We start from the raw sequence: 25,252 nt of genomic DNA, 5'->3' as shown, positions 1-25,252 counted from the left end.
CTGATCTTTCCTGGGGGGAGTCTGGCTCTTCACTGGCTCCTGCAGAGCAACCCAATCCTGGCTCATCTGGAGCTGTGGGAAACTCTCTGACAGCAAAGCCATTCCCCATGGATGTTTCCCTCCCATCTAAACAGAGCCTGAGGACACACCAGGAAAGAAGCAGCTCTCTGTCCATACTCAAGGAGAAAATGAGATGGATTGAAGGGGCTCTTCTCCTCTCCACAACACGCCTGCCCTCTGCTCTCACGCTCCCTGGCCTTGAGACGAGCTCCTGCTCGTCATCTCTGAGCCTGTGTTTGTGCCCATTCGCTGACCTGCTCTCTTGCTGTTCTCCAGATCACACAGCTCTGGTACAGACACGCGGAGAGATAATGGACATGGAACAAGGCAGAGAGCTGAACAGCAGCCCACTGTTGAGCCTCAAGCCCAAGGAGCCTTCACTGGGAGATCGTGGCACTGTAACGCTTGCGGTTTCCCTGACCCTGAGCACTGAGGGAGATATCAGCAGCCTGGACAATTCCAGAACAAATTCATATCCCCCTCAGCACCTCTTGGGGCACAAAGGCAGAACAAGTCATGGTGGCCTGAGGGCCAAGCTCAAGAAGAAGCTGCACAAGTCTAAAAGCATCAAGACTGCAAAAAGCATTGTCCCACACCAGCTCCAGCCTGCCAGGCTGAAGGATGTGGAGGAAAAGACACCCTCCAGTTGGCATCAAGGGGAGATGGAGTCCCGTTTGAATTGGCAAGGATTACAGCCCTCGCACAGAGCTGGTGTATTAAGCCCTTATGATGATGGCTCTATCACTGGACGCCACAGAGATGAGGAGGTTCCAGCTCCCAGGAAGAACTCCATCAGGACACACAAACGGCGCAAGGAGGAGGACAATCAGTATTGGCTTGGACATAATCAGCTTTTCTACCAGGTTTGGAGACCTGAGAATGTGGATCGAAAGCCAAGAGCCGATCAGGGTCTAAACAGGAACCTGGATTTTCTGTCTGATCCACTGGTTCAGAGCCTCTCTGCTATGAGCAGCAGGGGAAGGGCCATGAAGGAAGAACAGCATTCCTCTCTAGGCAGACACATTCGTATCATGCCTGACAAAACAGAGGAGGCGCACTCCATGCGCCTCAAAGAACCTGGGATCCCCCAAAGTCCAGACCTTGCGCCCGTTCCAAAGGAACCCTTGGAAACCACGGCTGATCATCACCGGCCCTCGCAGGAGCCAGACAAGGGCCTGCAGGTGTTCATGGCCCATGTGGAGCAAGCCCTGAGGATGGACTGCAGCCTGCCCCAGCTCAAGCAGGCCTGTGCCAAGATGGTCTTGAAGACCAGGCTGCTTCTAAAGGTGCTCAGGGAGAGGGAAGAGAACCAGGGAGCCTCTGATCCCATGGAGCAGTGTCGTCTGCAAGAGAACATGATCATTCACATGGCCTTGGGGGAGGGCAAGAAACTCAGACGGAAGGTAGGAGAGCTGCTGGGCACTGCTGCATGTGTCCTTCTAGGCAAAGGAGAATGGAAGGATCAATTCTCTCACCCCTATGATCTTCCTTTCCTCACAACAGAAACTAGAGGCTCTGGTCTACGTCGTCACCTTTGTGGGGTTGCTGTTCTTCTTCATCATCGTTTTTCTGATACTGAAGTGTGTCTACCACGTAAGCCAATATCTCATTCGATACACAGCCCCACGGGTCACTGCAGATGCCCTTGCATGTGCCAACTACCCCAGAAGATGCTTTCCCAAGCCTGGAGCTTGTGGCAGCTTCCACAGCACGCAGCTCAGCAGGGTTCAGGCTGCCTGGGGGAAGCTTGTCCTGCCTCCTGTCCCAGTTCTCCCAGCTTTGCTTTGCTCTCCTGCCTTCAGCCACACCGTAATGAGAGCTTTCGCCCTCTCCTGTTTGGCAGTATCTCACAGGAAAAGTGAAGTTAAAAATCTCCTGTTTTCCATTTGCAGAAGCATGACCTGTCTCACCAAGCTGATTCCCAACCTGGCCACACCAGGAAATCTTGCCTGAGAAGGTAACTCCTCCCTGCCCATGCCACTGCTGTGCCAACAAGAGTCTTTTCTGTGAAGAGAAACTCCTCCCCAAGCCCCACAGCCGTGCAGGTGCCGCTGCCCAAGACTCCCCTGGCTGTGTTTCAAACACATGGCGTTTGGGGGAGCCCTGGGAAAGGGGGTCCTGAGCGACAGCGCTGGGCATGGCCAGGAGCTCCCAGCCCAAGCAGCCCTTCCCACACCTGCGCTGGGATGGATGTCCTGGGCTCCAGTGCAATCCCAAATTTCTGTGAGCTTGAGCAATACCTCTCTGTTCCCAGAACAGTCTCCTCTGCTGATGGCTCTGCCCTATTTTGCCCCGCTTCCTCCCAGAGCAGCTGGTGAAGAACTCCCTCCCATCCCCTCCAGTTGCCTTTTGCATCCAGGGCTCATTCCCAGCTACTCGAGCCACTGCCACCCCTGCTGGGGCTCCCCATCTTCCCTAGGCTCTACTGACAACACAGGGCCCTGAGCAGGGAGAGGTGCTGGCACCTGCTGCAGCTCTCCCTGGCCAAACCTCACTGCTTTTGGAGCAGGAGCAGGGACCTCGAAGGATGTGATGCCCAGAAGCCTTTTTCTCCCCATTTGCCCTGCACACTGCATTGGTTTGCAGCGCTGGAAATGCCACTTCCCGACTCCTCCAGCGGCTGCTTCCCAGACAGGGCAGAGCACAGGCAGCCCTGCTACCCACAGCCTCCATCACCAGCTGCCTTCTCTTTTTCTCCCTATTTTCCCTTCCTGTTTTTTTTTTTTTTAAGGTTTTTTGGAAAACTGCCAGAGAGAGGGAAGAAGGATACCAAGGAGACACGGAATGTAGAGCAGAAAAGTGAAGGGAGCTCCTCCCGGTGGGGCCTCTGTTCCCCCATCATCCATGGTGTTTCCCAGTGCTGTTCCCTGTTCAGTAGGTCTGAGTTGCCGTGGCTTCACCGCATCAGGGATGCCTATGAATCTCAGAGATAAGCATCCCAGGAAGAGACATAGTATGAAGAACACAGGTGGAAGACTTTGAAGAAGACATTAATAAGATTTCAACAGTTTTTCACTTCTCATTTTAGTAAAGGAACTGCTGAGGCTCTAGTTGGAAGCCGTTTCATTGGCTTCCAATGAAGCATTTGTTTTTAGTTAGTATAACTGGTTAAGATTTAAATAAACTGTTGTTATTTCCTTGGATGCCTTTTCCTTGAATGTTATTTTCTTTCTGTCACACTGAGGGAAGGCTGCAGGGTGATTGAGATGCCCAGAGAAAGCATCAGTACCTCAGTGTTTTCCTCAGCCTTTGTGGCAATGATTCCCCCTGCATTCAATAAAAACAAAGATTGTTCCTCCTGCTGTTGCTGATGTATTTGTAAAAGTGTTTCTTTCTCTCTTATGGCATTGGCCAAATTCAGTTCCAGCTGGGCCTTTGCTTTTCTACCTTTCTCTCTGCATGCCCCAACGACATCTTCACCATCCTCTGGGAGCACTGCCCTTCTTTGAATTTTGTAAATTTGGCGTTTTCCCTGAGCCCCAGCCAAAGCTTCCTGCTCAGCCGCTCTGCTTCCTCACCACCTTGTCTCTGGCCACACAGGGGGCATGGCCTGTCCTTGCCTGCGCCTTCAAGGATTTCTCCATGCACAATGTCCAGCAGCCCTGGACTCCTCTGCCCCTCAGGGCAGCGTCCCCAGGGAGCCTCTCAACCAGCATGGCTGGACTGACTCACCCTGGGCAGCCCCTCCACCCTGCACAGACCTTTTTCCACACCGTGATTGTCCTGGCCCCAGAGGCCCAGAGCCTCCACCGTGTTGTGTAGAGGGAGCTGGGAAGGTAAGATGGGTCAGGAGGGGATTCCCTTGCTGCCCCGAGCAGGAACCTCTCTCTGTTTTCCCCGTTACCTCTGCCAGCCTCGCTGCCACTGCCTGCCTCTGGCTCTGCCAGCAGCCCAGGAACTGCACGGGCTCCCTCTGGGCCACCACGTGCCATATTCTGTCTATGGCTCAGAGAACAGCGGAAACCACAGCTGGATTCTCATCTGCAAGGCCAATGAGGACAAAGCCAAAGTCTTGGAGGAGGAAACTGCCTTCCTGCTTGTTTCCAGCTTGGACCTCTCTTCCCAATCCGCTTCCCTCACGCATCCATTCTTTTGGGTCTTTCCCAGATCCAGAGGTGCATTCCCACCACTGCTGCTCCCCTTGGCATTGTCTGTGCCCTTCTGTCTGCCTGCACCCAGCAGCTGGCCCTGCACTGGTGCTGCAGGTACAACGAGCATCACCCAGCGCCGTCAGTCACCTCCCTGCTGCTCAGCACTTGGGTTTCCCTTCCAGGCCCCTGCTTCAGCTGCAACGTGGTTTCTCATTCCAACGAGCCCTTCCTGGATATCTCTGTGGATAGCAAAATAAAGGGCTTTGCAGCAGTGCTTCTCGAATGTCCCAAGGCCCCTGTACCTTTCCAGGGTCAACGCTTTTGTGTTACCAATGTCTCCTGCGAGCACAAGAGCTCGGGGTGGTGGGTGAGAAGTGGAATGGCTGGTGTCCTCTTGCAGAGGCCATGGCACCGCTGTCCCCGTGGTGCAGACATGGAGCTGCACAAGCAGCATTGTCCCCTCTTCACTCCTGAAGTTTCCCTGTCCATCTCCTTCCCTTTTGCCCTCCCTCACACCCGCCTGGCTCTCAGGCTGGTGGCTGCCCTGTTGTACCTCCTGCAGAAGGGCTGCTGGCATCAAGAAGAATCATCTTCTCCAGGAGGTTTAATGTGCATGCACGAAATGCACCTTTGTCTAATATGGCTCAGAATTGCCTTAAAATAGCGTCAGGGTGTGTGAGATGGGCAACACAGACATGAGGGAGGAATTTCTTCATGGAACGGCTGGCGAGGCCTTGGAAGAGGCTGCCCAAGGAGGTGCTGGGCTCCCCATGCCTGGAGGTGTCCAACGAACGGCTGGAGGTGGCACTGAGGGCTCTGGCCCGGCTGCCAGGGTGGGGATCGGGCACAGGATGGACTCGCTGAACCCGCAGGTCTTTTCCATCGGCACTGACTCTGAGCCTCCGTGACTCGGTGTCCAGACTGGAGCTCGCCCTGCCCCAAGCGCTGCCCGAGCCGCCCCGGCCCGAGCTGTTCGCCCGCGCGTTTCTCCTCAGGCCGGCGGGGCCGCTGCCGGGCCCGGGTCGCCTCTCTGGCCGCTGCTTGCGGGGCTGTGCCGGGCTTCCCAAAGCTGCCCGCCGCTTCCTCGGCACGGAGAGGCCGCTGCCGGTGCCGCCGCGCTGAGGCCGAGCTGCCCCTCGCTCCCTGCCGGCGCTAATGCGGCGCTCCGGCCGCGTCGGGAGCTCTGCCGTCCGTCTCCCGGCGCTGCCGCCTCCAGAGCCCCCGTGCCGGAGCGCTTCAGGGAGCCCTCAGGGGCTCGGCTGCAGCGGCGCTTCCAGAGGCCTCGGCCCGGCCGCCGCCGCCGCTGCTGTTCCCGGCGCGCTGAGGCGGAGCCGCCGCCCCTCAGGCTCTCGGCGCTTCCCGCCACTGACGCTGCGGCTCCCTCAGCCTCCCCCGGGGGACATTCCGAGCTTTGTCCGCCTTTCGGGAAGCTCCCCTCGCTCTCCCAGCGCCATGTGGGGTTGTGTGTTTCAAATACTTTGCTTTTGAAGGAGCCCCGGGAATGGGGTCCCGGGTTATAATGCTGGGCCAGGCAGAGATGCTCGTTTTGGGGCCCCTATGTTCCTTGGTCTCAGCTGAAATGCCCCCGGATCAGAGAGAGGTGCTGCACCTGCTGTAGCGCTCCCGGGCCAAACCTCCTTGTTCATTTTCCTTGGTATTGAGATGGAAGATGTATGCTAATGTCTTTATAGATGGTTTCACAGCAAAGGTTTGAGTATTAACGTCTTTGGAAACATGTCTCAACTATCTCCAAGCAGCAGGTTTGTTGCAGAGGCCAGACATCCTGGCTCCTGAGGGAGACAAGGGTCTGCAGAAGTCTGAACTTCTGAACTTTGGGGTAAAACAGTAGGTTCAAGGGGGTATATGCAGTAGGCAGTTTGGGAAGGTTGTATGTTCCTAGTACCTCTGCAGTGGGGAAAGGAAGAGGGCAACATGTGGTGGGGAGCTCGGGATAAAAGGGAGGCTGAAACCCTGAGAGAGGCTGTGAGTGTGGACTCTCCATTTATTTGAATGAAGTTGAAGGACTCCTCTGTCTCCTTTTTGGACATAAACCTCTGTCGTTTGTGGATTTTCCTGACAGTTTGCAGGTTGTCTGTAAAACTGCCAAAGGCATGGAGGAACAACAAGTACAGGGAGGCAGAGGAGGCAGAGCAGGTTAAGGGCAGGGAGCAGATGCCAGTGCTGCTCCTCTACCTGCACCCCCTGCTCTTCCTCACCCCTCTAAATCCTTCCCTTCAATGGCAATTTCCAGGACTTACCTGAGCTCAGCGAAGCTGAATTGCTGTTGGTCCAATACATCATGGATGTCCTTGATAAAGAGGAGGAAGAATTGCAGAAGCAAATGCAGAAAGAGAAGACAGATGTCTCTCAGGAAGAGAAACAATGTGAAAAACTTGGGTGAAAGGAAGAAGACAGATGCCAACACTGCTTCTCCAGCTCCTGCACCTATATCAGAATTGCTGAAACTTTCCTTTGATTCTAATCCTTGACTGTTATTCCCTTATCTATTTCCTTGGATCCCAGTTCTTGCCTTGGAGGCTATTGTTTTAGCTATTTCCTTACTGATACTTCTTTGACTCTCATTGAATGTTACTTCCTTCACAGTTCTTTCCTTGGATCTTACTTCCTAACAAATGCTGGTTTTGTGCAGCCAGAGTGTCCTGTGAGCAGGGAGAAACATCTGTGCATGTGTTTTTGTGTGTATGTGCTTGTGTGTCCGGTGCCAAAAGCGGGACTCACATTTCAGCTGGCAAGAATTAAATCCTTGGGATGGAGCTGGTGGATTAAATCCCACTGGCGATGAAACTCCACTGAATGAAAGTTCTCCTTTCCTCCCATTTCTGTTGATGTATTTGTAAAAGCACTGTCACTCCTCTCCTCTCCTCTCCTCTCCTCTCCTCTCCTCTCCTCTCCTCTCCTCTCCTCTCCTCTCCTCTCCTCTCCTCTCCTCTCCTCTCCTCTCCTCTCCTCTCCTCTCCTCTCCTCTCCTCTCCTCTCCTCTCCTCTCCTCTCCTCTCCTCTCCTCTCCTCTCCTCTCCTCTCCTCTCCTCTCCTCTCCTCTCCTCTCCTCTCCTCTCCTCTCCTCTCCTCTCCTCTCCTCTCCTCTCCTCTCCTCTCTCCCTTGTCCCAAGTCCCTCTCCAGCTCTCCTGGAGCCCCTTGAAGTGGCTCTGAGCTCTCCCTGGAGCCTTCTCCTCTTGAGATGAACACCTCCAGCTCTCCCAGCCTGGCTCCAGAGCAGAGGGGTTCCAGCCCTTGGAGCATCTCTGTCACCTCCTCTGGACTGGCTCCAGCAGCTCCACGTCTTTCCTGTGCTGGGGACCTCAGGGCTGGAGGCAACTCTGCAGGTGGGGTCTCACCTGAGCAGGGCACAGGGGCAGAATTCCCCCCTCACCATCTGGTCACACTGCTGGGGATGGTGAAAATTTCACATTTTGATGCATTTATAAGACAGTAGAATATAGAGATTGCATTTCCACCTGAGAAATTGCCCCAGCAGGGATTTACATTCACAGAGGCCAGGTTCCCTGGTTGCTCTCTCCCCTTGTGAATCACTACATCTTCCCACTTGGAGTTCTCCAAGTTCTGTGTCCAGACATTGGATTTTGCTTTACCTTTGCCTTTGCGGTTCCAGCTCAGCCAGGACCAGGTGATTTCTCCATTTCTCCTGTAGCAAATCACCCCTTTCCTGTTTTTCTTTTGTTAAACAGGCTACATTTCCCTCATTTCAAGAAGGATCTCACATCATTCCTGTGGCTCATCTCTGAGCTCTCCCAGTTTGTTTTTTTTTTTTTTTTTTTTTTTTTTTTTTTTTTTTTTTTTGTTTTGTTTTGTTTTGTTTTTCCCTCTCTTTTCCACAAAGAGAGTTCAGAATACCTGGGCAGGAGATCGTTATGAAAGAAGACACCCCCTCACTCTCTTCATGATTTGGTGAGCATGGTACCCCGTCCCGTTGCTTGAGCTACCCCTCAGATGTTCATTTATTACCAGGTTACAAAACCTTATTTCATTTAATGGAAAATATGTTTGAAAGTAGAAAGAAGCTTTATTTTACATAATGTTAATGCCCCAGCTACTTGGGGTTCAACACCTGTGGTTCAACACCTGTGGTTCACAAGGCTCTTGTGGCTCAACACATTTATTACAAGACTTATTTCTTTTCTTCTAAGAGAAATACTTTTCCCGTGCCTGTGCAAACGAGTCCCACAGCTACTCCTACTGGTAAAACACCTTCCACCTCCAGTTTTCTCAGAGCAACTCTGGGCTTTACGTGGGCTGCTGCAGGGAGAGCACATTCCTTTTGTTGTTCTCGAAGTGCCGCACACATCTGATACTGTCTAAATAATCCTGCAGCTCTGCTGGTTCCAGATATAGCTGACCTCAATAAGTTGACAGGAAAACACCTCCTTTCCAAAACCAGCATTTATTTTGGGGCCTAATTTTAGTAGCATTTAGTTTTATTGCCCATTTCTGTTGCTGTTATATATTTGGAGGAGAAGCAGACGTTGGATGTGATGCTGGTGGTGTCTTACAACATTAAACTTTCATCTCTAATAAAACACTGCAAAACTTTTGGAAATGATGAAGATAATTGCTCCAATTCAGTGGCATCATTAAAACTGAGATCTAAAAAAACTTCTTTGAGATCAAACTGTTCCAATGAAAATTTATTGCCCTGGGAGAGAAATCAAGGGCAGATTACTCTCTACAACATGTTTCATTTTCAGCCCTATGCACATATTTTTGTCATATATAAGGGACAACTTCCCCAGAATTTACCACTTGGAAATGTTTCTGCTTTGGAAGGACTGACTGACACCACAAGGCAATGAGCCAGAAGGACACCGAGCCACTCTCATCCTGAGCAAGTCCTTCCAAATCCCTGTTTGTTCTCCTTTCCATCGGGCTGGACGATGCCTTACAGACAGCGAGCGCCGAATTCCCTCCCACACTCTGTCACAAGGGAAGTGAGTAGGCAGGGAACTGAGGGATGACTTCTGCAGGAACAGAGGTTTCTGACTCTCCTGCTCACTTCCCCTGTGGGCAGTACTAGTCAGGTCAGCCCTCTGTGGCTTTGGAAGGGGCTGGAGAGCAGGGGCTGCAAGGGGGAGTGTGGAGAGACAGCAAACCAGCAGAAATTCCATCTTCTCAACTGATAAACAAAAAACCCGATGGGTATTGCTTGTGTCACACCCCAAAACGCTCATTTTGATGCTGCTCTTCAGTAAGGACCAGTTGTGCCCATGGGCAGCAGATGACTCATTGTCATCACAGGGAACAGGGTGTTACAAGGGTGGGCAGACACTGCTCCAGGCAAACTCCAGGAGGAGTCAGAACCATGGAATATCCTGAGTTGGGAAGATCATTCCAGCCCCACCCCTAGCTCTGCACAGACACTCCAACAATCCCACCCTGGGCATCCCTGGCAGTGCTGTCCAAATGCTCCTGGAGCTCTGGCAGCCTCGGGGCTTGGACCATTCCCTGGGGAGCCCGGGCAGTGCCTAAGGCTGGCTCACGGCAGGAGCAGCTCCAGGGAAGCCAAGGCCATCCTGGACTTGGCTCCTTCCAAGCAGACAAGAAAATTCAAACCCTCCTTTTTGTGGGATGAATGGAAGCACATCAGGGTCTCAGGAAATGACACCACAAGAGCAAGCAGTGATAGAGCTGAGCACTGGAAATGAGCTACAACAACTGAGGGGTTTTGGGGACACATTTCTGTGCCCTCCTTTCATCTGCTTTAATAACAAAACATGACCCTGCAAGGCCAGGGCTTCGCTTGCTGTCAGCTTTTCCCCCTTTGCCATGAGGTTTGTGTTGAGAAGTGCCTGTACCTACTCAAGTGAGTGGGCTCTGGCCACAAAACAGCCTCCCCAGGGAAGCTGTGGTATTCCCAAACTCAGTGACAGGAAAATCCTCTGCTCAAGGCTGGCTTGTATCAAGGCTGGCCCCAGCACCTACCTCATGAGCACCACCAACTAAGACCACCTTGGACTCAGCTCCTTCCAAATTCACCCCCCAGCTCCACCCTCCTCAGACCTCAAATCCACTTTCCCAGCCCTCAATTTGCTGCTCAGTCCCAAATTTATCCCCAAATCCCTCCCAAGCTACAAATTCATTCCCCTCAGTCCCAGCTCAGCCTCCAGCCCTAAATCCAAGCCCTAATTCATCCTTCCCACCCCAAATCCACCCCCAGCCCCAAATCACTGTTCAGCCTCAAATACACTCTCAACCCCCCCCAGCCCCAAATCCACCCTTCTAGGTCCAAATTCACCCTCAGAGCCCCAAGTCCTTATCCTCCAGCTCCAAATCCACCACTCAGTCCCAAATCTACCCCCAAATCTTCCCCAAAGCCTCAAATCCACTCCCCAATCAGCCCGAATTGTGCCCCTCCACCCCAAATCCACCCCACAGTCCCAAGTCTATCCCCAAATCCAACCTCACAGCCCTAAATCCACCCCAATTTCCCCCCAGCTCCAAATTCAATCAAATTTTCAGATCTAAATCCCCCCTCCCAGCCCCAAATCCTCATCCTCCAACGTCAAATACACCTCCCAGCCCCAAACCCTCACCCCCCAGCCCCAAATCGCCCCTGCGGCATCTCGCCCCCCCCCACTCCCCCGAACATGCTGTACCCCCCCAAAAGCCAGACTCGTGTCGGCAGTAGCGGGTTTTATTCTCCAGTTTCCTCTCCCAGGAGCGGGGCGGGCTCAGAGGGCGCAGTTCCCCTCTCCGTAGCGCCGGCATCTCATCACCTTCAGGTAGGTCTCCACCTTGTGCAGGTCCTTTTTAAAGCACGACAGCAGCCCGTAGTTCTTGAACAGCGCGTCCTCGCCACGCAGGTGGAGCTCGAATTTCTCGTAGGTGGGTTTGAGCACCTGAGGGCCCCGCGGGCTCCGCTCCTCCAGCTCCTGCGGGACAACGGGGACATCCCGGGAGAGGCGGGGCCGGGGCATCTCCCAGGGAAAAACCTCCTGCCGAGCTCTGGGAGAGGTCAGGGGGCTTCCCCCGCCCCCCCCGCTTAAATGGGATTTCAGACGTGGTTTTGGGCGTGTGTGTGGCAGAACGCACAGGTGAGGTGGTGCCGCGGGATGATGCCACACTGAGTGTCTCAGTGACACACACGGGGCTGCAGAGAGGGAGGAGTGTCCTGGGGGGGCTTAAAATAAATGCAAAATCACAGGGTCTCTCTGCACCCCCTCCAGCCAAGGAGATGGGGAACTGCGCAAATAATTCTCTATTTGCCCACTTTCCCAAAGCTGTGATCCGATCCCACATCCCCATCTGGAGATCTGTAGGCAGCCATTCCCCGTGCTGTGCTCAGCAACAGAATGGTTTTGGTGAAGTTAAAAATGTCATAAAAGGTGAAAAGGGAAATCAATTGGTGAAAAAGAAGTATTTGTGTCATTTCTGTGTGTGGCTTCTCAATGCCCAAACACATATGGAATGCAGAGCAAAGTCTGCAGTGGTCCTGATTCCTTTGCCTGCTTACTCCAGCACAGAAGGTCTGTGTTTGCTCACACGGCCTGACTTGCAGAGTTATTTAACTGCTAGAAGATGTAAATAATGGCCCAGACTCATTTCTCACAGCTACTGCTTCAGGGTGATGCTGGCAGATAAACTTGTAGAATAAGCATAACTAAAAGGTGTCCTGGCAGATAATGGGCAATTTAATTTAAAACAACAAACCCCAAATTAAGAAGACCTTAAAGGGGCTTATAAAAGAGAGGAAGAGTGACAAGGAGGAATGGTTTTAAACTAAAGGAGGGAACATTCAGGTTAAGTTTCAGGAAGAAATTCCTCCCTGTGAGGGTGGGGCGGCCCTGGCACAGGGTGCCCAGAGCAGCTGTGGCTGCCCCTGGATCCCTGGCAGTGCCCAAGGCAGGTTGGACAGGGCTTGGAGCACCCTGGGACAGTGGAAGGTGTCCCTGCCTATGGCAGGGGATGGCACTGGTTGGGCTTTAAAGTCCTTCCTACCCAAGCCATTCTGGGATTCTCTGACAAGATCTTTGTTGGAGAGATCACCCTCCAGCTCTCAGCTTGGAGTGTTGTATTAATGGAAGAGGGAAATATCAGAGCAAGTCCTTCCCTGCACAAAAATGTGTTTTTAAAATGTTGTGAGGTTACAAATCTTGCAAAGTTTGCCCCATTTCAAAGTACTTTCCCTGGAGACGTAACAAACATTGTGCTGCTGTTTGTCCGATGTATTTCAGCAACTGGGAATTCTTTGGTGCTGTGTTTGGAAAGATTTTGGATATGTAATGTTGTGATTCCTGGTGGATTCTGCTCCCTGAGGGGTTGTGGCAGTGCTGGTAACACCTGTCCTGTGTTCTTACCCTCCTCAGTGATGGGACCTGTGCACTGGGGGATCAGGATCTTGTTATCTAAAGGGAAGCAAAGTCCAAAGGATGCCCTGTGGAAGGCAGGGAGATTTCTCACGGTGTGTGGATCCTCAAGAGTGCCCCATGCCTGGGAGATCTCTGTTATTCCACAGTCATGCTGGGACTTACCCTCATCAGAGCTTGGATCCCTTCTTCCAGGTCCTTTAGCTTTTCATACACCCTGTCTGAGGTGCCAAAAACCAAGTTGTTTGTGAACACCTTGCTCAGGTACTGCACTGGAGTCAGCCAGGACTGGATGAGAACCAGGGAAAACCGGAGAAGCTCCATGTCCTGAAATTGAGGCAGGAAAGGGTCAAAGCTGAGTAGGTGTGGTTCTTGGTGGAGTGTCCTGCTCCCTCTGGAACAGCCTGGAGTGACCCAGGGAGGGACACTGCTCTTGCAGCTTCAGTTTGCAGGCTGAGGGCACCACCCAGCCCCATGTCCCGTGCGGACAGCAGTGTTTCTCATCCTGGAGGCAGGAATATGATTTAACCCAGAACAGTCTGCAGGGTTTAAATAGCAAAGAAGAGAGAGGAGGGTGAAAACACCAAAGGTCTCACAGGTAGAAACCCTCTGATCCTGCAGCAGGGACTCTACAAACAGGTCTGTCCCTGCCCCAGGTCAGAACTCACCGATTTCTGCTGGGCATCCTCCTTTCCTGTGGGAGCAGGGATGGTTTCTGAGTAGCAGTAGGCTACCTGGGAGTTTTTGTTGGTGTGCCTTTGGTCTTCTGGGATGTAGCTGCGTTCCTGTGGAGACATCCCAGATTCACTCAGGTCTGCTGCCCATGGACTGGAGAAGAGCACAGAGAATTCCCAAACTGTTCTGCATGGTTCCTCTTTGCAAGGAATAAATGGGAGACAGGAGGTGCCTCTGGGCAGGGTGGAGAGCTGGGAAACAGGAGTTTGTCTGTTGACACAACAGCTGCCCTGAAGGTCTCCCTCTCCCTAGGGCAAGGTGCTGCCCTTCAGTAAGGGCCAGTTGTACCCATGTACAGGTGACTCAAGTGTCACCACAGGGTGTCACAAGGGTGGGCAGACACTGCTCCAGGCAAACTGCAGGAGCAGGAGGAACAGAATACACCTGGGACAGGTTCTCCCAAGGAGGAGATGATCCCCAGGGACAGCCTATGCCAAAGGGACAGCCCATGCCAACTCCTGGGCAGCAGCAGACACTTGCTGGGTTAAAGCACTCAGACCCTCCCAGGGACAAAGGTGACAAACACAGGGAAGTCCTGCAAAATATCTGTGACATCTCCCAGCTGCCCCTGTGAAGTGGGTCTGGACACAGGTGGAAATGGCCCCATGGAGGCATCAGAGAGGGGACAGAGGGGTGACAGTGTCCGGGCTGGTGGGACACAATCTGCCCTATCCTCTTAAGGTTCTTTCTTCTTCCTGAGAGCTGGCAAAGACAGCAACAGCTGGGAATTCTCTGTGAAATTCTACAGTACTGGAGCCATCAAGGAAACACAGAGGAGGTGCCCTCAGGCCACAGCACTCACAAACTCTTTGTAGGTCTCGGCAGCCAAGAGGTGAAGATGCTGAGCCCTCAGCACAGCGTTGGCAAACAGGCTGGACAGGGGCATGGCTGGGAAGGTGGCAGCTGGCTGTGGCCACTGCAGTCCCAGGGTGATCACAGCAATGGCCAGAGGAGAGAGCCAGGACCCTGCAAAGTGAGAGGAAGGTGTTGGGAGTCCTTGGGGACTGTGCTGAGGAGGAGGTGGCACCTGGAAATTAATTCCCAGCCTGTTCTGCCTGTGCTGGATCCATGCTCACCTTCAGTGGTGCCCTGTTGGACAATGGGTGGGCTCAGCCCTCCCCAAAATTGAGGGCAACCCTTTCACTGGACCTGCCCTCAAGGCTGGGGCTGCTCCCAGTGTGACCAGCAGCATCTTCCTGGCTGGAATTGTGGTTGCTCCATGAAAACTAAGGAGTGGTTTTCCCTGACACAGTCATGTTTTCCCCTTGGCCTTGTCACTGCCCTCACTGGGACAAGAGCTGATGGCATCACCTGTGCTGTGACCGGCTGCTTTTGCTTCCTGGATCATACCTTTAGGATTTGGTGATCTTGGTCAAGCCTAGAAGTTTTCAACCCATGATATCCAACACAAGTATCCACTTGTGGTCACACAGACCACAAAGCCCATCTCAAACAAAGACCCTGGGGATGAGGAATGCCCTGGAGCCTGTAGGACTTGGACATTATTAGACATCATCCTCATCCCTGTCTGAAGTTTGGAATATGAGTTTTACTATCTCTGCCAACATTTATAGTAATAGTAACTATTATAACTGTGGCTTGATCTTGTTCCTCAAGCTCACAACACTCTCCCTGCCCATTTCAGGTTAAAGATTAATTCATGGATTAGAGTCACACTGCAGGGAAAGGTTTTCTTTTTCGTGGATTTAGAAGTTGCCATATTTTAATTTAGAGATGCCAAGGAGTGTGTGTAGCCCACCACAGAACCATCCCATCATCATCATCTCCTGTCACCCTACACACCCAGCACTGGAAATCCTTTAAAACGGAAATAAAATGTACCTGGAGCCATTTCTGCTGGTGAGCTGCTCAGGTGTGGCTTAGTTGGGAATGTTTCCTCCTTTCACCTGATGAAGGAAACTGTGGAGCCCCCCCTTATATAGCAAGGGGTCTGTTTAAAATGGATCTGTGTGTCCATGATCACAACAACAGCTCAGCACCTTCCCCCTGCATAAATGCACAATTGTTCACGGTGGTGCTACCTCATCACAGGCATTTTCACAGATGTGCAGCTTGGGGAGGTTTGTTTGCCTCGAGATGAGACCAGTGCTCCATGATTTCGCCATATTCTCCTGTTTATGGCAATTAAAAGTTTCCTCATCACAGCAAGACCCATCCCAAATCAGATTGTGGAGGAATTGGTTGCATCCTCCTGATGTTCCTGCCTGGCTCTGCAGTCTTGGCCCACAGTTCATAGGGCTGACCAGCCCGCTTGGGACATTCCTGGCTTAAAGCAAGTGGCAAGTGGCACCGGGAGAGGTTTAGGTTGGATATTAAAGAAAAGTTTTTCCTGAAAGGAGTGTCCAGCCCTGGCACAGCTGCCCAGGGCAGTGGTGGAGTCCCCATCCCTGGAGAGATTTAAAGCTCTGTGGATGTGGCACTTGGGGACAGGGGTCAGTGGTGGCCATGACAGTGCTGGGGGAATGGTTGGACTGATGATCTTAAAAACCTTTTCCAACCTAAAAGATTCCATAATTGTGTAATATTTTCCTCTCTATTGTTTGTGGGGATAGAGCTGGCTGCATGTTGTCAGATGAATCCTATTTCTGCCAAGGAATTGCTTCCAATTTCCCCCAAAATGTCAAATCAGCAAACATTTTTGCTGAGCTGGTTTGTCACAGGTGTGACAAGGAGTTGTCCTGCCCTGGTGCTGGTTTGGATTCCAACCTGCCCAGTGCAAATCCAGAGCTATGGGAGCTTTTCCTGATCCTCAGCTGGACAAGGCTGTGGGAGAACCTGGTCATGTACATCTTCCTGCTCCTGCTTGAGATGCAAATGTGAAATACCATGGGATTAAGAAGAGGAATGGTGTGGAAAGGAGATAGGAGGGATGGGGAAGAGAAGATGGGGAAGGGAATCAGAGAATCTTGGAGTGGTTTGGGTTGGAAGGAACTTTAAAGCCCATCCAGTGCCACTCCCCACCATGGGCAGGGATGCCTTCCACTGTCCCAGGGTGCTCCAAGCCCCAACCAACCTGGCCTTGGAGCAGACAGGACACAGCTTTACCCATCCCTGCATTTGAGAAAAACAAGATAGAACCGAGGATGAGCATTTAAAGGACTTTTACTTTGCATAAACCCCCCATTTCCCCAAGCCAGACTGGTTTGGCCTTTGTCTGGTGTTCAGGGGATGTCCTGTGTTGGGAGGTGATTTGGCTCCCCCAGGCCCCGGTTTTTGCTCTGTGTGCCTTCGGTTTCCAAGCAGCAGCATCACCCCCGGAGCCGCTGGAGCTGCTGGAGTAGAGAGAGAAGAGCTGCTCGATAAACATGAGGGAGAACAGAGCTGTTCTGAGAAGCCCCTGGATGTTGCTGCTGGAGACGCGGTGGTCACAGGGAAATGTCAGTCCCGGTAGCAGAGGGAACAGCAGGTCCTGCCGCTATCAGGTGTCCCGTCACCCCGTTGCGGCAACATCTGGGCGTGTTTTTGTGTTTTCTACTCCGGGTCGTGTTTAAATCTGTCAGCGCTGGTCAGGGATGAGCCGAGCCGCAGCTCCCCAGCCCAGCCCTGAATGACGCTGCCGTGTCACTGCAGCTCCCGCGTGTCCTGCGCGGCGCGGGCGGAGAGAGCGGGGAGAATTCACATCATTTGTGCCGCAGCCGGCACGGAGGGGCTGGGGTGATCCGGGCCGACGGCTCCCCGAGGCTGGCTTTGTCCCTGGCGCTGTCTGGGCAGTAAATGAGGCAGAAGCGGCGCATGACGAGCGCCGGGCCGGGCAGAGCCGCGGGCAGAGCCGCGGTTGCATAAGCGGCTCCCAAACCTCAGCCGGGCCATTTTCCGCCTCTCTAACTCCTGCATTTCCAACCCACAGCATCCTATCTAAAGCAGCGTCACACTCCGTGATTTCCACATTCCTTGGAAGAGGAAAAAAACCTCCATTCTCTTCAGGATGGTTCCGTGTTCACCCACCTTTCTCTGAGCTTTTAAACAAATGAAACATCTTTTCCTGGATGCACCGTGTGCTCCAAGACCCCGGGTGATCCCCAGCTCGGGGGAATCCTGACCGAGGAGCTGCTATTGAGCCACAGCCCAGTTCTGCCGAGGGTTTAGGGTGTGGGGGATGATCTCTCCTAACTCACTGCTCCAAGTGAAATTCCATTTCAGATTCATGGGGATTATTTACCAGAGCTGGAACTGCTGGGTTTCACTGAACTCCTGTGGAAAGATGAGGCTGAACTCTCAGGGTCAGTTTCTCCAGGACCTGCAACCCCTCCTGTCTGCCTGAGCATCCCGATGGAAAACAGGGATTTTCCCTCCCTACAATTACCTGCAAGGAGGTTGTAGCCAGGTGGGGATTGGTATCTTCTCCCAAGGACAAGAAGAAACAGCCTTAAGCTGTGCCAGGGGATAGGTTGGATAGGGAAAATTCCTTCCTTGTGTCCATCCCTGCATAGCTGCCCAGGGCAGTGGTGGAGTCCTCATCCCTGGAAGGATTTAAAAGTTGTGTGGATGTGGCACTTGAGGACATGGGCCAGTAGTGGCCTTGGCAGTGCTGGCGGTCACAATGATCTTACAGGGCTTTTCCAACCTGAGTGATTCCATGAGTTGATGACAGAAATTAGGACAAAATACAGAGCCTGGACTGTATATACTGATATATTTATTTACATTAAATGTGTTTTAAACACAGGCCACCCTCAACATAGAATGAAACCAACCCCCATCTCCAGGCTCCTTAGAAACTACTCCAAGCATTTCAAATAAACCAACAGCACTACAGAAATATTTATTTACTTATGCCATTTTAAAGGGGGCCAAAGCCCTGGTCCGAGGGAGCAGCAGAGCAGGACTGGAGTCACAAAAACTGCTTTTGACATCAGTGGCTCCTCACCAGGTGCAAACAGCAAATTTTCTTTATTTTTTCTATTATTCTATTCAGTCATTTGAGTGAGTTGTTTACACAGATCTGAGGAATCTGGAGCTGGGAAGGCCAGAAAAAACTTCCATCTTCCTTTTCAAAACTTAAAACAAGTGTCCTGGGTTGCAGTGTAGGATGTACACAAAGTATTTATTCTATCACCATCCTCATGAACTGTTGAAACCAGGTGGGCTAGTGTTTTCCCAAGCCCCCTGCCTTTTCTGCTAATGGCCCATTAATGCCTTTGGGGTGTTTTTCTGCTAATGACTTCTGGGGTGTCTCCTGCTAATGGCCCATGAGTCACAGGTAACTCCCTCCAGGGGTTATCTCTGTTAATGGGCCATCAAGGACACATTTCACACTTCTCATGCTATTGTGAGGTGCTCTGCCCAGGGGGAGGAGCCAAGCATTCTCACCTGGATATAAGCTGGGATTTGGGACAGTGCAGTGGGCACTTACCCACTGGATTCTCAGAGGACCAGAGCTCCCAGACCTCTCTACAGGATCACTGCTTCAGGAAGAGCACTTCACCTGGACTGCTTCCACCATCCTGCTCAGGTTGTATTCTGACCCTGTCAGTGATTCTTTGTGTTATTGCATTTATTTTATTTTATTTTTACCTTTTTACCTTTCTTCTCATTAAATTATATCTCTGACTTGGAGCCTCTCACTCGTTTTGTTTTCAAACCACAACAACAAGGAACGGAGGGATGAGCTCTGCTAGTCCTAATATCTTGGCAAACGTGGAAACCAGGAAAAGCCAGTTCTTTTCTCTCCCTGTGAATGCTCCATTTTTAATTAACCCATTTTATAAGTAAAATATGCTTAAATAACTTTTTTATATATGTGGCAGAACTAATTTGGGGTAGTTTTATTTAACTAGTAAAAATCAATTTTAAAGTGCTGGGTTTTGTGCTGTTTAAAATGAATTCTAGTTTTCCACAGAGGTGCTTTACTGGTAAAGAACTATCCTGTTACTTCTAAAAAGCCCTTTTTGCTTAGAATTCTACCTTTCTCTTGCTGTTTTTGGGGTGCAGAGCAGTTGCAGGAGCTACTTAGAGCCCAAAATGTTGTGAACCATCAAGACACAGAGGCCTTGGGCTCTGAGAGGGGATAGTTTGAGCCACAATGTCCTTGTCACCCTTGTCCAGACAAGCCCCTAGCCCCAGTTTGGGTGCCCAGCTGACCCTGAGCCCACCACTCTCAGCTGCTGCTGCCATGCCAAGATAATTTAATTACAAACCCAATCTCCAGATGTTTTTTAGCTTCTCCTTCAGATCTATCTGAGAGTGGAGCTGCTGATCTTGGGCCCTGTTCTCCTGCTTTGGATCCTGGTGATTCTCTTTGTCCCTTCCCAAGCCGATATTTTGGGACTGCTGAGGTCCCTAGAGGGAGCCTCCCATCTGCTCTTGGTTTTCCATCCCTGCCTGGCCTCGGGGTGAAGTTTGAAGAGGTGAAGTTTGGTTTCCAGCTAAGTGGGACCCAGAAAGCTGCTTGTTATTCCCAGGAAATCAGCAGCAGGGTTATGGGACATCTCTGGAATGGGCACAGCAGGATGGAGCAAGATGAGGATTTACCCATTACCTTTATTAGGACTTCAAAAGCAGTTGGAGGTTTGTGTCCCACAGTTTACAACTTTCCCAGATGTTCTGAGGTCACACCTGTCCCTCACCATGGGGTTGACCTTGTGACAGGGGCCAGCTCTTGCCTGGGGAGCAGCAAGCCTTTGGGTGAGACCTTTCTCCCCATCTTTTCCATAGTCTTTGGAGAAAAAAGAGATGCTTTTGGGGAATCCTCCACCTCAGACCACCTGGGCCTGTGGACACAGCCATGGCTTTGACAGCTGAAGAGTGGCCTCGAATCCACTTCTCACAACACCCACACGGTGCTGTTGGCAGTATCCTTGTAGTGCCTGGTCCTGTCCTTCCCAGGGTGGTGGGGTTGGAGCAGATCCCTCATTCCTAGTCCTTCCATGGCACCGACCAGGCTGGAGCTCAGTGCTGGGTGTGGGGCTGGCCAGGCTGTGGAACCAGTTTGCTACTGGGGGGATCACAGGTGGCTCCTAATTTCTACAGAGGCTTTAGGGGTTGGTCAGCGGGGTGGGGACAGTGACAGCCAGGGCGGGGCAGCCTCGGAGACACAGCCTGGACATGTGAGCACCCCAGGGCAGCAGGATCCCAGCCCTGAGCGGGGCTGTGCAAGTGTTTGCAGCCCGGGATCCAGGCAGAGCTGTGCTTCCAGGGGATCTGTCCCCACGGGGGCTGGCAGGGTGCTGGCAGGGCCTGCCAGAGGGTGCAGGACTCCTCACTCTTCACCTGGGTGCTCCCCCACTGCCCACTTGGCCTTCACGTCCCGGAAAGGAGTGATGTCCTCGTAGGTGGCCATCTGCTCCACCTCCAGCCCCTGCAGCAATGACAAGGAGGGTGGGACATGAGAGGAGGTTCCAGCCACAGCACATCCCTTGGGACACCCAGCTGGGGACCCTACCAGAGCCCCTGAGACTGGAGCAGCTTCTGACAGGGAGAGAGGGTGGAGATGGCTGGATGTTGGATATTGGATGGGAGCTTGCTGCTTCTTGAGGCAGCTCAGCACAGCTGATATGTAATTTGGGATGAAGGTGCCCTGACCCTCCTCCCAAGGAAGGGGCTGCAAGGTGACCCCCAGCAGACACCCAGCAGGGGCAGAACCCCTGTGTCAAGGCCCAGGGTGATGTTAGGGAGGTCCTGCTATCATTAATTACCTCATAGGTGTGGTCTTCCTCTGGGCTTTTCTTGTCTTCACCCTATGGAGAACCACAGGTTGGTGTCAGCACCCACCAGGTCCCCTGTCCCCAGCCTTGGTACCCCAGGCCAGGCCCTACCACTTCCACAGGCACATCCATGGAGTCCCCACACAGCATTTGAGAGGGTTATGTTGCCACTTCAGATATCCGTGTTCCCACCCACAACCCCAAACCCATCCCATGCCCAGGACTGCCTGGGATGCACTGGAGAATACTGCTGTGAGCCCAGCTGGGGACATCCCCTCTGCTGGAGGCACTGTCACTTGCCTTATCTAGGAAGAGGAGGATGGGGATGCTGATGAAGATGACAAGAAGGATGGACTGAATGATGATGATGGCATCTTTCAGCGTGTTCCTGTTCTGGACCTGCTGGATGCTGCTGGTACCTGGGAGCAACAGCACAGGGAGAGCCCAGGTCTCACCTTTGTGCTGGGCTGCAGGGAGGGGGATGAGCTCGCCATGGCCAGAATGTGTCACCAAGGGGGTATGTGGGGACCAGGGTGACCTGTCCTCTGCACTGGGAGAGACCAGAGGACTGCAGCTGCCCCCAGGATTGGCACCAGGGACCAGCTCTGGGATGAGACACCTTGGGCAGTACCCAGCAGTCACCAGGAACAGGACAAATCTGGTTTATCAGAGGAACATGTCCCTGGTTTTTGCAGGATGGACGTGCCAGGGCAGACTCAGGGAGATTGTCCTGCTCCTTAGGGCTGGCAGTGAGGAACAGAACCTCTGTGGTGCCACAGGGCACCCACAGCTGGGTCAGGGAGGGTCCCACCAGCATAGGGAGAGGAGGAGTTGTGGGAGCACTATGTGGGGTTCATATGGAGGGGGAAATGGGACAGGAGGAGAAAAAACATCTTCTGGTGTGCAGGAGGATGGGGAGCTGCCACTCACCCATGACCCGGAGCTCTGTCCCACACGAGTGCAGCTTCTCCTTCTGCACCAGGCCCTTCCTGTCACACACATAGATCCCGCTGTCCTGGGAGGTGGCCCTGAAGAGGGTGAGATTGATGAAGGCGCTCGTCCTCTCGATGCTGTAGCTGGACGTGTTCTGATCCAGCACACCGAGGTCATCCCTGGACTTTGCTGTCTTGTACCACTGCATGCTCTGGGCATCCTCAGAGTAGCACATGAGGTAGATAGGCATGTTTTTCTTGATGGCCACATACCGCAGGTTCTGGTACACCGGGGGACACTTGCTACCTGCAGAGGACAAAGCTGTCACTACCGTCACTCCCATGAGATCCCCTCAGCACTTCCCAAACAAAGAGCTACCCATTTTCATGCTGCCTTTGAGCATCCAGCTTGGTTTGGGTGAATTATCCTCATCCCAGGCTCCCCATGGAATGGTCCCAGCCCAAGCCTGCCAGAGCTCCAGGAGCCTTTGGACAGTGCTGCCAGGGATCCCCAGGGTGGGATTGTTGGGGTGTCCTGGGCAGAGCCAGGAGTGGGACTGGATGATCCCTGTGGATCTCTTCCAATCAGGATATTCTGTGATTCTATGAGATCTGAGGCTTTTGGTGGAAGTCTGCTTTTAATGGAAACTCCAATTTTCTGAGGGAATACCTTTGTTTCAATACTTCAGTCCTGCTCCCACCCCTCTCTGTGCACATTTAGTTAATCCCAGCTCCAGTATTACAGCCTGTGGAATCCCAGTTGGTTTCTCTTTTGCTTCCACATTTTTGTGCCTTTTCGTTTATTTAATATTTTCTGGCCATGTTTTAGTCCCAGAGTGGTGACTTTGAGAGCCTGTTTGGGTTGCAGAGGTCACCCTAGAGCCCCATGGGAGGGAATGGCACAAGGACTGTGGAACAAGTGGTGTGGCACAAGCCCAGTGCTGGTCCTAGACTTGGTCATGCAGCAAATGCAGAGGGAAAAATTGTGGGTGCTCAGGAAAGACAAAACAGATCCAACTTTGCAGAGGGAGAGGAAGGTGCAGGACTGGGGATGAGCCATGGGGGATGTCACAGCCTGGGAATGGCTTTTGTGGGGGGAAAGGCCTGTGGGTGGTGGGACAGCAGCTCTGTAGGGACAGGAGGGACCCTGGGAGACACATGCAGGGGAAGAGCCCAGCATGTCTGAGGGTACCTGTGCTGTTCCTGGTGTTGCACTTGTCTGCTGAGATCCCACCTGCAAGAAAGGAGAAGGGTCTGAGATCGTGGCTAGGAGCCCACCAGAATGTCCCCAGTGGGATGAACGTGCCCTGGGCCCTTCCTGCCCACTCCATATGGGATGGAGCTCTGAGGAGCAACAGCAGAGGCCTCTCAGAGCACCTGGGGCAGCGCAGATTTGGGTACAAACCCTTCAATTTCCATCCTGTCTCCTGAAAGTTTTCCCAGTTGTTTCTGGTTGATACCCCAGTGAAACCAGCTCCCTATAATGTCCCCAAGGCTGGTGTCTCTTGGGAAGGTTCCAGATACTCCCAGCTCTGCATTTCCACTCTCTGAACCAACCAGAAACCCTTTCCTGCTGGTATTTCCTGGGCTCAGAGCCCTGCGATGGCCAGGGGCATTCCCAGATCCTGTGGCCACACAGCCCCCTGGGACAAGGGCTGTGGGTTGGTGCTGTGGGACCTGCAGTGCAGGAAGCAGGGTGAGGTGGGGACCCCCCCAGCACCCACGGGTGCCCTGCCCGCAGCTCCAGTGCTGCTGGGCCTGGTTCCTCTTGCTGCAGCTGGGCAGGAAGCCCCAGCCTTGTTTACTGCCCCGCTTGAGTGCCCAGCTCCCTCCTCATGATGGAGGTTCACCACACTCCGTGGAGGAGCTGGCACAGAAATGAGGCTGCAGCACCTCCCTGCAGGGCAGCTGCAATCCTCCCTATCCCCAGAAGGAGAAGAAGGAACAGAAAAAGAAGAGTTCAATTCCCCAGCCTGAGCTTTGTGCCACTCTCCTGCAGACTCACAGCCTGCTGGGACCTCCTGGCTTGGACAGGGGCTCCTCTAATTGCCCCAGAGCCCCTTCCAGGTCCCTGCTGACTTTCATATACAGCACTCTGCAGGCAAATCCTCCCTTCCAGCCCCATTCCATTTTTTTTCCAGGATGGGAGATGCCCTTTGTCCTGGCTGTGCAGTGGCTGTGTGTCCCTGTCACCTGCAGTGCCACTGGCCAAGGCTTTGCTCTCCAGGTTCTGTTGATGTTTCTAAAGGAAGACCAGGCTGGTCCCTCACCTGAAAGCCCTCACACCCCTCCAAGTCAGGAGTTCCATTGCAGCCACAGGTGAGCTGAACTTCCCCTGTCCTCCCGCAAAGCCACCATGAGAGCCAAGTTCAAATCCTGCAGCCTTGAATCCATGCTGGACTTGTGTGGCCACCACAGGAACCCTTAAAGGCCCTTTTTCCTGTGGGCACACGTTTCCCTCTGAGAGTGGGATTTGCTGCGGGTTCTCATAGCTATCCCTGCACCAGGCAAGAGGAGCTGGAAGGGGACAGGAGCCATGTCCTGGGTTTTGCTGCTGCTTCTCCAAGGGGAACAATGCAGGGATGTTCACACAGACCCTAGAGATCACCCCCAAAACCTTTTTCCTCTCATTTCTCCTCTGCTCCTGGGCACTGAACCCCACAGAGCAGAGATGTGGCTTGGCCATGGCCTCGGGGATGTGCCAGCTCCATTCCCAGGCCTCTGAGAGTAATAAATGGTTAAAAAACCCTCAACAAGCCTTCTTTCCTGCCACCTGCAGCCCCAGCCAGGCTGGCTTTGCACCCGCTCGGCCAAAGCCACCTGCCTGCCCCAGAATATGTCCTGGCTGCACACCCTCGAGGGAAGCACAACCCAAAGCCAAGGCAGGCGCTGGGCTCCGAGCCCTGTATGCTCTCCCAGCACAGACCAGGACTGAGAGAGACCAGCACAAAGCTAAAAATTATTGCCCTGAGAGGCAGAGCTGGGGGAAGCCCCTGAGCAGGGGATACACCCCAGGCCATTGTCCTGGCTCCATGCTCTGAAGTGCAAAGCCCGTTTGGTGCCTACCTGTGAGCAGGGCCAGCAGCCAGAGGGTCACCGGGAGCAGCCAGAGCCTCGTGCCCAGATCAGCCATATTTCAGTGCCCAGGGCAGGCAAACATCCAACCTGTGCTTCTGCAGAAACAGCGGCTGCTCCCACCACCCTGGCCTCAGTACCTAAAAATGGCAAAGCTGCTGCTCTGAGCTCGGCCCCTTTCCTGCTCATGTAAATCCTCCCCGCTGGGGACTTTCCCTCGGGGCTGGTTTTGAATGCGGTGCAGACGCTGGGGCGGCCATGCCTGTGGGCTGGGTACCATCCAGCCCCAGGGCCCTGGGCTTCATCCATCCTCCTGTCCCTGGGCATTGTCCACCCTCATATCCCTGGGCATTGT

The 25,252-nt window shown here is 53.0% G+C and overlaps 2 protein-coding genes across 3 annotated transcripts; both read right to left on the bottom strand.

The window, feature by feature from the left end:
- Positions 1-10,856: 10,856 nt before the first annotated feature.
- LOC310918795 (somatotropin) lies at positions 10,857-15,078 on the bottom strand (the record flags this gene model as incomplete). The annotated part of the gene is made up of 5 exons (XM_083877771.1): positions 10,857-11,057; positions 12,657-12,818; positions 13,160-13,276; positions 14,029-14,192; positions 15,069-15,078. The coding sequence occupies 5 exons, from the start codon at positions 15,076-15,078 to the stop codon at positions 10,857-10,859; spliced, it is 654 nt and encodes a 217-aa protein (XP_083733897.1).
- A 2,870-nt stretch (positions 15,079-17,948) lies between these two features.
- Positions 17,949-25,024, bottom strand: CD79B (CD79b molecule). Of its 2 annotated transcripts, none has more exons than XM_083877475.1 (7): positions 24,889-25,024; positions 23,015-23,056; positions 21,821-22,129; positions 21,191-21,309; positions 20,882-20,923; positions 18,830-20,544; positions 17,949-18,244 (listed from the first exon to the last, which is right to left on the bottom strand). In XM_083877475.1, the coding sequence occupies exons 1-6, from the start codon at positions 24,953-24,955 to the stop codon at positions 20,446-20,448; spliced, it is 678 nt and encodes a 225-aa protein (XP_083733601.1). In that variant the 5' UTR covers positions 24,956-25,024; the 3' UTR covers positions 17,949-18,244; positions 18,830-20,445. The 2 variants fall into 2 exon arrangements, with proteins under 2 accessions (XP_083733601.1, XP_083733602.1); XM_083877476.1 differs by having other exon boundaries at positions 17,949-18,259; positions 18,846-20,544.
- Positions 25,025-25,252: the final 228 nt, after the last annotated feature.

Source organism: Zosterops lateralis (genome assembly GCF_965231275.1).
Source record: "Zosterops lateralis genome assembly, chromosome: 24".
NCBI lineage: Eukaryota > Metazoa > Chordata > Aves > Passeriformes > Zosteropidae > Zosterops > Zosterops lateralis.
The sequence above is the reverse complement of the archived record's forward strand: the minus strand, read 5'-3'. Positions and strand labels throughout refer to the sequence as shown.